Source organism: Sminthopsis crassicaudata, chromosome 1 (genome assembly GCF_048593235.1).
Source record: "Sminthopsis crassicaudata isolate SCR6 chromosome 1, ASM4859323v1, whole genome shotgun sequence".
Classification (NCBI taxonomy): Eukaryota; Metazoa; Chordata; class Mammalia; order Dasyuromorphia; family Dasyuridae; genus Sminthopsis; species Sminthopsis crassicaudata.
In genome coordinates this window covers 596,998,888-597,013,712 of record NC_133617.1, presented here as the reverse complement: position 1 = coordinate 597,013,712, position 14,825 = coordinate 596,998,888, and the positions used below count along the sequence as shown (strand labels likewise).

The 14,825-nt window shown below is 34.0% G+C and overlaps 1 protein-coding gene across 1 annotated transcript in view; it reads right to left on the bottom strand.

Annotated features, from left to right (window-relative positions):
- DEPDC1B (DEP domain containing 1B) overlaps positions 1–14,825 on the bottom strand; it is a 131,192-nt gene that overhangs the window by 40,872 nt on the left and 75,495 nt on the right. Inside the window, exon 2 of the mRNA XM_074282447.1 lies at positions 5,363–5,499. Coding sequence (XP_074138548.1) covers positions 5,363–5,381 — 19 coding nt within the window. The 5' untranslated portion in view covers positions 5,382–5,499. The remainder of the gene's footprint in view (positions 1–5,362; positions 5,500–14,825) is intronic.

The following is a 14,825-nucleotide window of genomic DNA, read 5'->3' as shown; positions in this document are numbered from 1 at the left end:
TATGAAGAAAGATGATAGTGTAATAAAGTAAAAAGAAAAAAGTAAAAGATAAAAAATAATTTTAAGAAAGCTTGACAAAACAACCAACTAAGCAAAAGCATGCTAAAGACATTTTAAGGATAATTAAAAAAAAAAAGGACAACAAAATAGAAATGGAAAAGATTTGTAAAAAAATTTCAAAAAATTTCTCCAAAGATATTTAACGAATCACCACACCTGAACCCTAACACTTACAATCTCTGCAATGTTATTAGAGATAAAAGTAGCACTAAAGGAAATGAAGGCAAGAACCATTGGATTGTGTTAAATCTATAAGAAGATTTGTGCTTGAAACAATACAATTGTGAGGGCCAATATTGTGATGTCAGGAGAAAATAAAAAAGGGCACTAGATTCATAAAAAACACTTGGGGAGATATGGACAAGTATGGCACATGTTGGACAGTCAGGCATGATAAGTCACATGTGACTGAAAAAAATTCCTAAATTCGTGAGATCATAATTTGAGTAACTTCTATTAGTTGCAGCATGAAATTCTTCTAAAGATTATGACAATCCCGAGTCCTTGATCTTAGTCTCCTCATTTGTTTGGGAGAGGGGGAGAGGGGGAGAGGAGGAGAGGGGAGGGGGGGAGGGGGGAAAAGGGGAGAGGGGGAGAGAGAAGGTTGTTCTTTACAAGCTGTAAAGTGCCTTTCAGCTCTAAAAGTATAATGATTCTATGAAGGAAAAAAATAATTTCTCCTATGCAAAAGACCCAGAAAAACACTGGAAAGGATGGAGCAAACAAAGAACATGAGGCAATTGGCTAAATGCAAGATAATGTACCTATCTAATCAGTTACTTTTTTGAAGGCTTTCATGGGCACCTAAGTTTGTAGGTAAAATGACTTTGAAGGAGGTCAAAAAATTTTTTTCTAGCCAAATATAATCCTGATTCTGTGAAGTGGATTCAAAAGCACTGTTTAAGATCTTTTCCTATTGTATTGACTTTAGTGAATATGCACAATAGAAAATTTAACAAATATTTACTTTGTAAATGCCAGATATAAAGCACTGAAATATACAGGAAAAATATTATATATATGAATGACAGTTTATGCCTCCAGAAGTTTACAACCTAATGTAATTATACTTAATATATTTAAGGATCATTGTTTAATCATCCATTAGCTTTCTCTTTTCCATGGATAGATAATTCTAGTTTCTTTAATGCTTTTTGAGAGGTCACATTTCTGAGGCTTTAATCATTTAATGGCTTTCTAATTTTGTATATTTTGTTGGAGAATTATTTTGATAACTATTTTTTAAAGATTTGTTTCCTTTTTTAATCCTATTTTATTTTACACAAATAAAGTCATTATTTTGAAAAGTGATCTATAACTTTAACCAAACTCTTAAGAAATCCATGACACAATAATGATTGAGAACCTCTGACCCACAGGATCATGTGGGAAAGGCAAAAGGATTTCTGGCATTTTTACAAATACTTTACAAATATCTCATTTGATAATATTCAAACAAATATCTCATTTGATAATATTCAAACAAATATCTCATTTGATAATATTCAAACAAATATCTCATTTGATAATATTCAAACAAATATCTCATTTGATAATATTCAAATGCCTCAACTTAGCACTGAAAATCATTTATATTACAGCTCCTCCCTAATCATCCAAATTTGGATAACACTACTCTCCTACCCTAGTATTTCATTCTATCCAAGCCAGTCTCTTTCTTGTCCCTTAAATATGCTATGCTTATTCTTTAATTTAACAAACATTTTTGAGCATCTATTACATGTTATATATTGATGCAAAACACAGAGAAGGATGAAAAAAACAAACAAACAACAAAAAAAAACCACCCTTCATTCTGAGTTCTTACAGCAAATCTTTCCTTGCTTAGGTAACACCTCTGTCTGGAATTCACATACTATTGCTCTTTCTACTCAATTCCAACCAAAGCCAACTTTGCCCAAAATTTTTCCTAAAGATCATCATACACATCAACAATAAGATTATATGAAGATCAATTCTGATTGATATGACTCTTTTCAACAATGAGGTGACTGAGACCAGTTCCAATGACCTTGTGATGAAAAAAAGCCATCTATACCCAGACAGAGAACTGTGGGAACTGAGTAGGGATCACAAGATAACATTTTCACTATCTTTGTTTTTGTTTGCTTATATTTTTGTTTTCTTTCTCTTTTTCCTTTTTGATCCAATTTTTCCTGTGCAGCATGATAATTGCATAAATGTGTATACATGTATTTGATTTAACATATATATTTTAAACATGTTTAACATATATTGGATTATTTGCCATCTGACTGGACTCTGAACCTGACCTAGCCTAAATGCCCTTGCGTTTCCTCAGAAACCTCAGGCATAAAAACCCATTCACATGGAGTCAGGTTCCCTCCAATTTGGTGATTTCTGAAAACCACCTGAGTCATCATACTCAGTCCCTGCTTGGCAGATATGTTTCCATATTGGCTGGAAAGGAGGGGCCACTTTAATGTTGTTGTATATTTTTGCAATGGTTAGTATAATTTAAACTTCCTTTTCATAATTGTGCAATTATTTGTGAATGCTTCATTGAAGCCCAACAGCAAACCTGAATTAACAGGGTTAACTAACAGCAGAACAAAGTACATACCATGCACACAAGCTAAATCCCAAGACCTTCCAACATCCCAGCTGCGTTGCCTTGGTACTCTCTTCCCTCCCATGATAAGGGTTTCCTTCTTCTTCACCCATGAAACTTTGTGTTTTGACAGTTTTTTTTTTCTTTTCCAGTTCTCTTTCACCATTACACCTAAATAAATGTCTCTTTAAGAATTGAATTAAGGGTTCATTTCCTACATTTTCTGGACACAAGACATGCTAGTTACAGGTATGACAAAGAATTATCTATTAAGTAGTAAACCTCTAATATCAAACTCTCTGGAAAGTACTATTATTTTTTACATGTAGATAACAAAATTAACCATAACAGAGGCAATAATATAAAGTTAAAATGACAATGGTACAGCCCACAAAAATGTTCAATTAATTAATCTTCTAGGAATACAGAAGAATATAGGAATATAGAAGTATCTGGTAAAGTTCTTCTGACTACATCAGAAGAATGGAAGTGCTTAATTATAAACCATTATGTGTCAATTATACATTTAAAACTACATTATAAAGAAATCAAGTCAATCATATTTTTAGAGAGTAGAAGTATAGCTTCTCAAGATCTCTAAAAAAAAGGGAGATAATGAACTGAGGGAAAAATGTGAACTGTGATAGCTGATTAATTGAAGTATTAATCAATTTGATAATGATTCCATAAGGAGAGTGATAATAACACTTCAACAACAGTACTACATGATGATCAATTCTGATGGACCTGACCCTCAACAAAGAGATGAGCCAAATCAGCTCCAATAGAGCAGTAATGAACTGAACCAGTTACACCCAGTGAAATAACTCTGGGAGATGAGTATGAACCACTACATAGAATTCCCAATCCCTTTACCTTTGTCTGCCTGCATTTTCTATTTCTTTCACAGGCTAATGGTAAAGTCTGATTCTTTTTAAACAGCAAATAACTGTTTGGACGTGTATATGAATATTGTATTTAATTTATGCTTTAACATATTTAACATGTATTGGTCAACCTGCCACCTGGGGGAGGGGGTGGGGGCAAGGAGGGGAAAAGTTGGAACAAATGGTTTTGCAATTCTCAATGCTGTAAAATTACCCATGCATAACGTGTAAATAAAAAGCTATAATAATAATAATAATAATAATAATAATAATAATAATAATAATAAAGGACAGTGACTATAAATTCTGTTATTAGACCTAAGAAAGATGAAGTACAGATTGCAAATTATTTAGGAGATATCTAGAGCACTCCAACCTAGTTTTTCCCTATTATGCTCATCAAACCCAGTATGGCAGAGGTGACTTAATTATATGGAAAATCCCCTATTTTTTGTCATCCTTTGTCATCCCTCAATTGTCCCACAAGGAAAAATAACCATGACCACTTGAACAAGTGGCCCTTATCTGCTTGCTAGCTGTTTATAAACCAATGAGATTCTGTATTTTAGTTTGCTTTATCTGTATTCATGGGGTATCAAGCACTATAAAACTAAGGCCCAGGAGGAAATGGGCATCTCAGATCATGAGATTTTTCCTGAACCCTAAAACTGCTATCATCTTCCTCCTAAAAACTGACTTGTAGTTAACTACTTTATATATATTTGCATATGCCTATAATATGTATTTGTATTTATTATCTTTATATTTATGTGTACTTGTCTTCCCCTAACAATATTAGTACTTTGTGAATAAGGATTATTTCATTAATGGTACCTATTCCCAAGGCCCAAAAAGTGCATGGCACATAGTACTTAAAATATTTGTCCACTGATTAAAATGAATACCAATTACATATCAACAGCTTTTTGAACATGTCAAGCTGAATGCATAATAGAAATATCAATATCAATATGTTTCTACCAACCCACCCTCCTTCTGTATGTTCTTATATTGTTGATAACACCACCATCCTTCCAATCACCTACTTTTCATAATCTAATTTCCTTTCTTTATCACGGTTGTGATAAAACTATTGTTCAGTTTCTTAATTCACTAGTTACCTGAACTATTTTAATAACCTCCCAATTGGTTTCCCTACTACTTTCTCTCTTCTCCCATGCATCCTCTACATAGCAGTCAAATTGACATTCAGCATATGTCTGACTATATTACTCCTCTGTTCAAGAAGTTTCAGGGGTTCTTTATTGCCTTTAAAATCAAATTTAAATACCCAACAGAGGAATTTAAATTTAGCCTTTTACATTCTGGTTCCAGCTTTATCAACTATATCTGATATTTCCCCTGTGGATAACTATTAGTACATAGAAAAAGAGTGCATAGGAAGCATAAGCCTCCATGATTTATGATCTGTCCCACTTGAGAAAGTAGGGAAAATGAAATGCCACACTCAAAATATGTGGCACAGTCAGCATTGACTGAATGGCATTTTTTCTTCATAAAATATTATACAATATAACCAGAAACTATCTTAATTGCAATGAATGGTGCTAAAATTATATTATGAAGGGCACTGCTCCTGTTTCAATTTGACAAAGATTCAGCAATTCACACCATTTTTAAAATAAGAAAAAATGTTTACTTTTTCTAATGTTCCTCTTGAATTCTACTATGTGTCTAAAACTGCTAATTAAAATGTTCAACATTAACCATTCACTCAAGACATCTCAAGTATTTTAGTATCAATTTTGAGACATGGTAGACATGGCACAGAACACACAGCAAGGAAAATATAGATACGTACCTGAATATTCAGACTCCATTTAAAATATCGAAATGGACTATTTGTACTTGATCTATGATAGAGCCTTCAGAACTCATATTGGGCCAATTGTCAAATACACTATACCTTGTTCTCAACATCATGGTGTCCTTGGTTTTCTGTGAATACAAAGGAACAAACATCATCCAAAAAGTCAAAACTATATGGTACCATCCCCATCACTGATCAAGTGAATTAATGCTTGTGACTTAATAAAAAAAATATTCTAACTGAAAAAAATATACATATTTCAGTGATTTCTTCCATACCTTTCACATGTGATTGTATCTTTTTAAACTACTATATAAACTACATAGTGGATGGTCTGCTTATACAATATATTCTTCTCTGCCCTCTAGAACAAACAATAAAAGCTCATGAACATTTGCATTTGTGTACCAGATCTCTCTGGAGAGTGTATGGGGTGTCCCGGCAAGAAGTAAAAAGTATAGTAAGTATAGTATATTATAGTATAGTAAAGTATAGTAAAAAGTATAGTATAGTATAGTATAGTATAGTATAGTATAGTATAGTGTAGTATAGTATAGTATAGTATAGCAAGTATAGTAAAAAGATGTGTAACTTCTGTGCCATATTCTCAAAGATCTGTAGGGTTGGGGACTAACCCCAGGCCAAATGATATATGGCAAATGGATTTTACACATATGGGAAAAAATGCATTCATGTTACAGTTGACACTTATTCAGGTTTTGTATCTGCATCCTCTCAATGAAGGGAAGCTGCTTCACATGTAATAAATCACTTATTTCACTGTTTTGCCTCTATGGGTGTTTTACATACCATCAAGACTGATTATGGACCCTCATACACCTCACAAATTTTAAAACAATTCTCCATACATCATATTTTTGGGATTCCTTATAACTTTACAGGTCAGACCATAGTGGAAAGGACCAATCAGACCCTCAAGAGATTTATCAAAAAACAAAAAGAGGGAGATAGAGATAGGGTCACTCAGAAAGATATAGATAAAGCAGTGTACACAATAAATTACTTAAAAATTGATTCAAATGATTTAAATCCAGCTATGAAATATTCTTTGGTGAACATAGGGAATCACTCAAAGATAATACCCCATATTCATTAAGAGGGCACCCAAAGAATGTAAGCATGATAATGAAAAAGGATTTTGAAGGATGGGAGGAACCCTATAGGGTTCTAATGTGGGGGCCAGGATATGCTTGTAACTCCACAGGAGAAAATCTTCAGTAGTGGATTGCTACCAGACAACTCAAAGTTGTCTTTGAATTGAAGAGGAAAAGACGTAAGAAGAGGTGATTGTCTAAAAGGAGGAGAAGATGTGCCCCCAAGACCTCTAGGAAGATATTTTCTATATATATGGTTTGTGTTACATACAATGGGTTTTGGCAAGAGAGGCCAAAAAGTGGGCTATCATGATGGATAACCTTGGATTATCTTATTGGGGAAACACATACCAGATGTAGTGCTAACAGGAAATGCATCCTGAATAATCGGGGACAAATTTCACCTTGAGAAATATAATGGAACTATGGCAAGAATAAAATATAACTTTGCTGGACTTGCAAATAGGCTTTCTTTGTGCTGGTCATGAAGGAATAGTACCTATTTCACATAAGTGAAGAACATGACTTTACAAATGCCAGTTTTGGATATGGGGTATCATGTGACACACATGCTGGGCATGAGGGGATGCCCTGTAATAGTAACACCCTCATATGCGTGGGAAGGCTACAGTAGTATGTCTACATAAAGGGATCATCAGGTAGTCCCCTCATATCTACATGCTGTGTTGTTATACAATTGCAAATTGGATTTTGGCATCAGGTTTAAAAGATGACTTATGATAGTCTTCCAGTACCTGTTTGGGTACCTTACAAAGGCAATGCCTGGAAAGATTTATGGAAAGCACAAGTCTCCATGGAACTCATTCTTGTCACTCAAGAATTGGGCCAGCAGTTTGGCACATGGAAAAACATCTTGGACAAATGCAGGAGAATTGGAAATCAATTCTATACTAAAGCCTACCTGGGAGGGAAATATGCATTCATATGGGTAGACTTTGTAACGGTTACCAAAGAAACATTAGATTTTTACAATGTTACTTTTTGGAATTGTACAGTCAGTGATTGCTTGGATACTGAAATTGAAGATCAGACTGTGTTTGTGATCACTAGAGCACATGTATCAATGCTTTCTGTCAAAAGTGAGAAATGGTATTGTACCAATTAAAGACATTACCATCAGCATTTCTCGTGCTCCTGTTGGTATTGGGAGAAGGAGTCTTGGTTAAGTTTGGTGGTGAAGGTACCATAATACCATAATAGAAAAGAAGTCCCATTAGAAAAAAGATGTATCAGCTGTGTCATATGAGGTATTACTATGTTGGTTTCACTTATAGTTTCATCAGTCTCTCTTGCAATGTCTATATCTAATGTACAAAATAGCAGAATACAAGCTAGATATATAGAGGAAATAGTTAGGAATGTCTCAGTGGGTTTTGCCTGACAAACTAAGATAGATTAACAATCGTATCAGATGATAAAAGATTTAAGTATCATTGGAAATAGGATCAGAAGCGGAGTTATTGAAACTCCAGGCTCAATTACAATGTGACTACAGATATGCAAAGGTTTGTGTAATCCCTTTGCTGTATAATCATACAGGACAAGATTATGATTGGCACAGTATCTAGAGGCATTTGAATGGTTTATTTCTCAATAACACAATTGAAGGTGACATAGAAAGCTTGTATAAATTAGGACCTGACATAGAGAAAGCTTCTCATGAAGATTTGAATCCAGATAAAACTGCTGAAAAATCATATATTGGTTTCATAATACATCTTCATGGTGGTGAAAATTAGAATCATGGATTGCCCTGTGTGTTGTGATGTTGTTATTGCTTTGTTGTTGCCCTGTAATATCAGGATGTTTTTATAGATATTTCTCCACCATCCTTTCAGAGGTTGCAGCTCAAGAAAGGACTTTTTATGTAAAAGAAAAAAAGGGGGAATTGCTAGGCTATGCGACTCTACCAAGAGGGAGTACAGAGGCCATCTCAACCTTTGGTGCACAATAATTTTTTTTGTCACATTGCAGAAATGCCCTTGTTATGCAAGGAGCAATGATTTGTGATCATGGGAATGGATGTTGGTCTGAGGGTCACAGCTCATGAGCAGGAATGCCTCGATAAATGCCTCTTTCTTGCCTGTGAGCAATTAAATTGTTGGATTGGCTTTCCTCCCATTAACAGATACTAGGCATATGCAAAGCCCACAAGCTGTTTCTCTGAATGGCCTACTATTCACATGCTGATCATGCTTGCAAAAATGTATGTCAATAAGGCTGTACAGCATAATAAACTGAAGTTCTTTTCATACTCTCTGAGTCTCCCATCTCATTCATCTCACCTCTGAGATCAAAGCTTTAAGCTCGTAAAATGGATGCAACATAGTTTCATGTGGTTTTTGAGAGAAACTAAGAAAGCTTGAGAAGCTTCTTGGCTTTACTCCACCATCTTGCGTCCACTCCTGGAAGTCTTGTGTGACTTTGTTTTTAAAAAGACAAAAAAATAAACCAACTAAAGGATTCTCACTATTCTTCTCCCTTAACTAGAATCATTAGAATAAGTCAATTGGAGTCAGAGGAAATTTATTAGCTCCTCTAGTAATTACTACTGAACTTCACACAGCCTTAAGAAATGTTTGTTGAATTAAGCACAATTGAGTGACACACAAAATCATGAAGTGTTTGAGATTATTGTATTCTTCCATACCCACCTTGGATTATTTTATATTTACCTATGACTGGGATTATTCCTCAAAAAAAAATCTTGAAGATAAAATTTATTATGCTTTTGTTATTATGCAGCTGATGGAGCCGTGTATATAGAGCTCAGTCTGAAATCAGGAATATCTGCCTTTGATATTGGATATAGACACTTGCTATATGATCTAGGTCCTTAATAACTTTATTTGTGCCTGCTATAGTTTCTTCAACTGCGTAATGGAAATAATAATAATGCCTATTGCCCAGGATTGTTGTAAGGATTTAATAAGGCAATTTATGTAAAAAGTATATAGCATATTATGAGTGCTAGAAAATGCTTTTTGCCTCTCTATTTATAATCTTATTGCCTTAGTATATGACTGGTGCTTGATAAATAGTTGCTGGATTATATTTAATTGAATGAGTTTATTTAAAAACAAATATTTATCATAGTAATAGGAAAGAGGACAAATAGTTGAAATTCATTGTGAAGAAAAGAATGAAGACTGTTTAAGGAATAGAAAACATACTCTGTAAAAATATGATTAATAATAGGAATCCTGATTTCCCAAGGTGAAGAAATCAGAACACTGAGCTATGAGAAGACCTCATACAAATGTCTAAGGGATTGCCTGTTTGTTTCTGTTTTTTAACTGATTCTATTCTCTACCTTCACCACCAAACTTAACCAAGACTCCTGCTTCCAATATCAACAGGAGCACAAAAAATGCTCATGGGAATGTCTTTAATTAGAGATAAAAATATTCCTTGCAATTGCTTCTTTCCCAGAGAGACCAACCTCTGGAGTGAAGAAATGCTGAAAGATCAACTGTACTCATTTATTTTCTTGGAGAAATATTCTTTGAGATGATTCTTTGGACAAATAAATATCCTTCTTCATTTCTCACTAAACAGCTCAGATAAAAGTATCTGTTTCTCATGCTTCTGCCAGGTATTGAAAACATTATCCTAATTTTGTTTTGTTTATTTTATCTTATACTTTATTAGAAATTTTCAACAACCCCACTTCAGAAGCACTTTTGTAAAAAATTAAGTTGCTAGGGTAGTAACCTCTATGAATTAGTCTTACATTACAACAAATTGAGAAAAACCAGCATCAGTCTACTGACTCTTTGAATCCTGACAAGAATAAGGCAAGTAACCAAATTTTATATGCTTGAATCATAAAGTAGTTGTGAACTGAAGAGTGAATAGTGGTGCCTGAGAAACACACTGATGACTTGTTTTAACTTAGAGATAACACTGGAAGCTAGCTCACTTCTGTACCCTCCCTTGTAAATGTTTAGATGATGAAGAGAAAGAGTAGTCCCACTTTCTTATTTCTTATTTCTTCCCTCCGCCTTTTTATCCAAGGAAAGAACGTTGTAAAAAATATGCAGTTAGCATTGATGAAATCTCCAATGTTAGGTATGGTTAGCAAAGGAATTGATAAAAAATTATTCCCTGAGGTAGGCATGGAGAAAGCACTAATAGGGATAATTTTAGTTCCATGGCCCCACCCTCTGGTGAGGTCCTCCATTCTGAAATCCAAGTTATGGCAAACCCCTGAGACTCACCCATGGCACTCATCCTCTTAATGTCTTTCTCCTTATCCCTCCCCCATGCCACATATTATCTTTCCTAACACCACTATGCTTGCCAATCTCACTTCTCCTCTTTACAACTAACTAGCTCTTTTAGAGTGCTAAATCCCTTTCAGGATTTACCCTGTCAGCTAAGTGCAGACCCTGACTTCATGGGGTACTCCCTTTCCCTTTGCACTAGGTAATTGTGAGTTTCACTGAGGAACTTATTTTTCTATGTTCTCCCTTCTATTTCATATTTATTATTCCTGGTGTCATGTTGTATCCCTTCATCTTGCCTATATACTCTTCCCTAAATACCTTTTGACAAAGAGTATACCCATTATGAATTCTTCATATGACCAAATCCCAACTTTGAGTGCCTTTTGACATCTGGTGTCTACAGCACCTACATCATTTTGGTTTTTGAGTGACATCAGCACAATGAAGGATAAATTATAATGATAGCTTTTGTAAAAGTCTAATTTTTAATGATAAAACTTCAGCTATCCCTGGCAAGTTGGTTTTTATTTTGTTGTCAAGCCATATCAGTTATTGTGAAGATTTAAGACCACTACAAGGCAAAAATAAAGATGGATCAAATAATGAAACCTTGCAGAATATATGTATATCTGGAGTTGGTTGCCCTTTCACCAGGCTAAGTAAATCCTATGGCAAGATTACAGGCAGATATACATCTCTGTGCCCATCACTTCTTTGCTGAGGAAAGAAACATGTACATTTCCAAATATATCAATTTATTAAGCAATATATGCCAAATGCTCAACAAACTGGAATAAAGTTTCCTGATCTTTAGCCCTAGACCCAAAATGCAGACCAAGACTGATTTTTATGTATTAAAAATGAATCAAATAATATCAATTACTTAAAAGAAAACAATAAAACAGTATACACAATTTGGTAACCTGATATCTAATTGGAGAAAAGAGAAGTGATTTTCCAAATTGAGAAGGGGATAATGATTAGATATCATTCCCTGAAATCATAGAAAAATATCTACCATCTCCTGTAATGATTTGTAAATTACCAAAGGATCAGGAAATTATAATAGATCGATAAATATGGATCCAGTTTTCATATAAGACATATGAGCTGTTGAGATGTACAACAGTGAAAAAACTTTCTATACCAATGTTTGGATCTGACTGGGTTTCTGGTTTTCTTAATTTAGGCCTTTAAATAAAGTCATGAAGCAATGGGAAGAGGTGGTCCAGCTGCCCGACCATGTAAGCATTAAACAATGCTACAAAGTCCTTTCATGGTTCTCACAATTCAATAGTTTTCTTACAAGAAAGAAGTTGGACCATACCTATCATTGAATAGAAAGACAGTTAATTGAGCTAATTCTACAATTCAATCACAAGACATAGTCACTCCATTCTCACTACCACTTGCCTTCCATAATTTCTCCAGTCTATGCTTTGTTCTTGACACACATTTGACTCAGGAAAAGTCTTTTGGCTTTTTCATGGTAGAAGTGAAATGTTATGCCTTTTATTTCTTCAATCTGTGACAGACAGTGAGTTCCAAGGATTCAAAAGTTGAATAAAAATAGTTAATCAAATACTTTGAATGAGTACAAAGGCTTGGGGGGGGGTACACAAAACGCTAGTGATGCAAAAATAAAGCTAAAAGAGTTCTTGCCTTTTAGGGGCTTACATTCAGTCATAGGAAGACAGCACATATAAAGAAGCCAGTGTTGCAATGCAGTTAGGACTCTGTGTCTGAGATGACCTTATGCCAGGTTATTTTCCTCCTGGCAGCTATTCTTAGGTTCATAGTCTTCCTTCTACAAAAGAGCCTCCCACAATTTTCCTCTGATGCTATTTTTAAATGTATTTAAGGAAGTTGACAAGACTTGACACCCTAGAAAGCCAGAATCTACATATTATTATTTTCCTTTACTATGACATTATTATATCAGAATTCCTTCAACAGACTATAGTCTGCATTGCAATTCTCTCAAGAAAACCTTAGATTTGATAGGTCTGGTAGTTCATAAAAGATAAGTCACACAAGTATTAAATATTATTCACATAATAAGCTCTTGCCAAAATGTTTTCCATAAATATCTTTAAAAAATAATACTTTGCTTTCTTTTCATTCTTCCCTACTGTTTTACTTTGTTATCTCATCATTCCTTGAATTCAATTATTTCTTTGGTTATGATTCTTAGATTATTTTACCTAGCCTTAATTTTATGCTGACATTCATTCTCCTCTCTCTATTAGATATGTTCATCTGAATATTTAATATTCATACATAACTCAATATGACCAACACTTAAGTCATAACCTTTTGTTCAAACCACTTACTTTTCTGAAAAAAAAAATGCTGGTTAAGGATGTTAAGCTTCAGAAAGGAGACCCCAAAATATTGGGGCTGCAGACTGGTGTCTCAAGGTGCCTCAAAAAGAGTTGCAGGTTTGAAACCCTCTCCAAGTCAAGAAGCAAAATTTATTTTAATTTAATGCCAATTGAAATGGGCTAAGTTCCCAAAGGATTTAGCTAAGAATCTGGAGCAAAAAGATAAATTTATATGAAAAAGAGAGATCAGGTGCTACATATCACTGATAGGCTAATTTTATGGCTTAGAGGTAGAATTCAGGAATGGTCTTAGAGATGGAGAAGAGTGGTTTGGTATGTATCTCATTATTATCTCAGAAACTTTGTTATAACTGACCAACAGATTGTTACCTGACAGCCAGCACTGTTTGTGCAATTAGTCAGTGCCAAGACCCAGTGACTTCAGGGATACTGCCACATTTTCTCTGGAAGCTATATCCCATCAAGAGCACCACTATCTTCCTAGATACCCATGCTCATCACATAAATTAACAAAAATCTATGTCTCCTCACACTTTTTTTCTTCTTATAGACAGAATTTTGCCAATGTCTTTAGTTTTTATCTTTGTTGTATCTATCACATATCACCTCTTCTCTGACACTGTCAACATGCTGTTGTAGGTCTGAATTAACTCAAATCAGAACTATAGCAAGTCTACTAATTGGTTTGCCTGTCACAAATATCTCTATCCCTTTTCATTGAACTCTTGTGGTTCCCTATCACTTCCAGAATCAATATATAACATTTTCTATTTGGTATTCAAACTATTTCTTAACCTTCTCCAATTCAAATATTCATATACTTATATCCTACTATGTGCTCTTTTATTCAGTAAGCAGCCTCCTTGCTAATCTTTGAACAAAAATTACATCTTCTCAATATCATAATCAAAACTAGGCTAACAATACTTAGAAGAATAAAGATATTCAAAAGCCATCAAAAGAGTTTAGAAGAAATAATCAATGAAATTAGCAAATAAAAATGTTGATATTTTATTTTTTTAATGTAACATTAAGAGATTTTAAAATCTACCTTGCATGTTTCACTTTTTTGGTTTCTTATTTATTTAATTTTATTTCTAATAATAGCATTTTATTTTCAAAATATGTGCAAAGACAGTGTTCAACATCCACCCTTGCAAAATCTTGTGTTCTGAATTTTCTGTCCTTCCCTTCCCACCACTGTCCCTTAGACAGCAAGTAATCTAATAGAAGTTAAACATGTTAAATTCTTCTAAAGATAGTTTCACATTTATCATGCTTCATAAGAAAAATCAGATAAAAATATAAGAAAAAAAAGCAAGCAAACAACAAAAAAGGTGAAACTACTATTTGTGATCCATTGCATGTTTCCCTCTATGTAGTTGAATTTTTTGCCCTCCACAAACTTCTAACTTCAAAACTTCAAAAGGTCTAACTTCAAAAGAGACAATATGATTATCAAAAAATTCTGAAAGACAGTTTCTGGCCAATTTAATATTTTTATTAATAAGTTCAGCATGTTTATTAAGAAAAAGATGGTTATTTGGCCATCTCAGAACAAACATCAGTCATGGTGGTGGACTCAGTTTATATGATCTTCTAAGAAAGTGTTCCCAAGGGATACCAATGAATTCTAGTTAACACATTGGTATATGTTTTATTAAAATGAAGGTCTTTGTACATCACCCAAAACTTGGTAAATCATCCATATCCACCTCACTTTTTTGACAAAAGGGAGAAACAA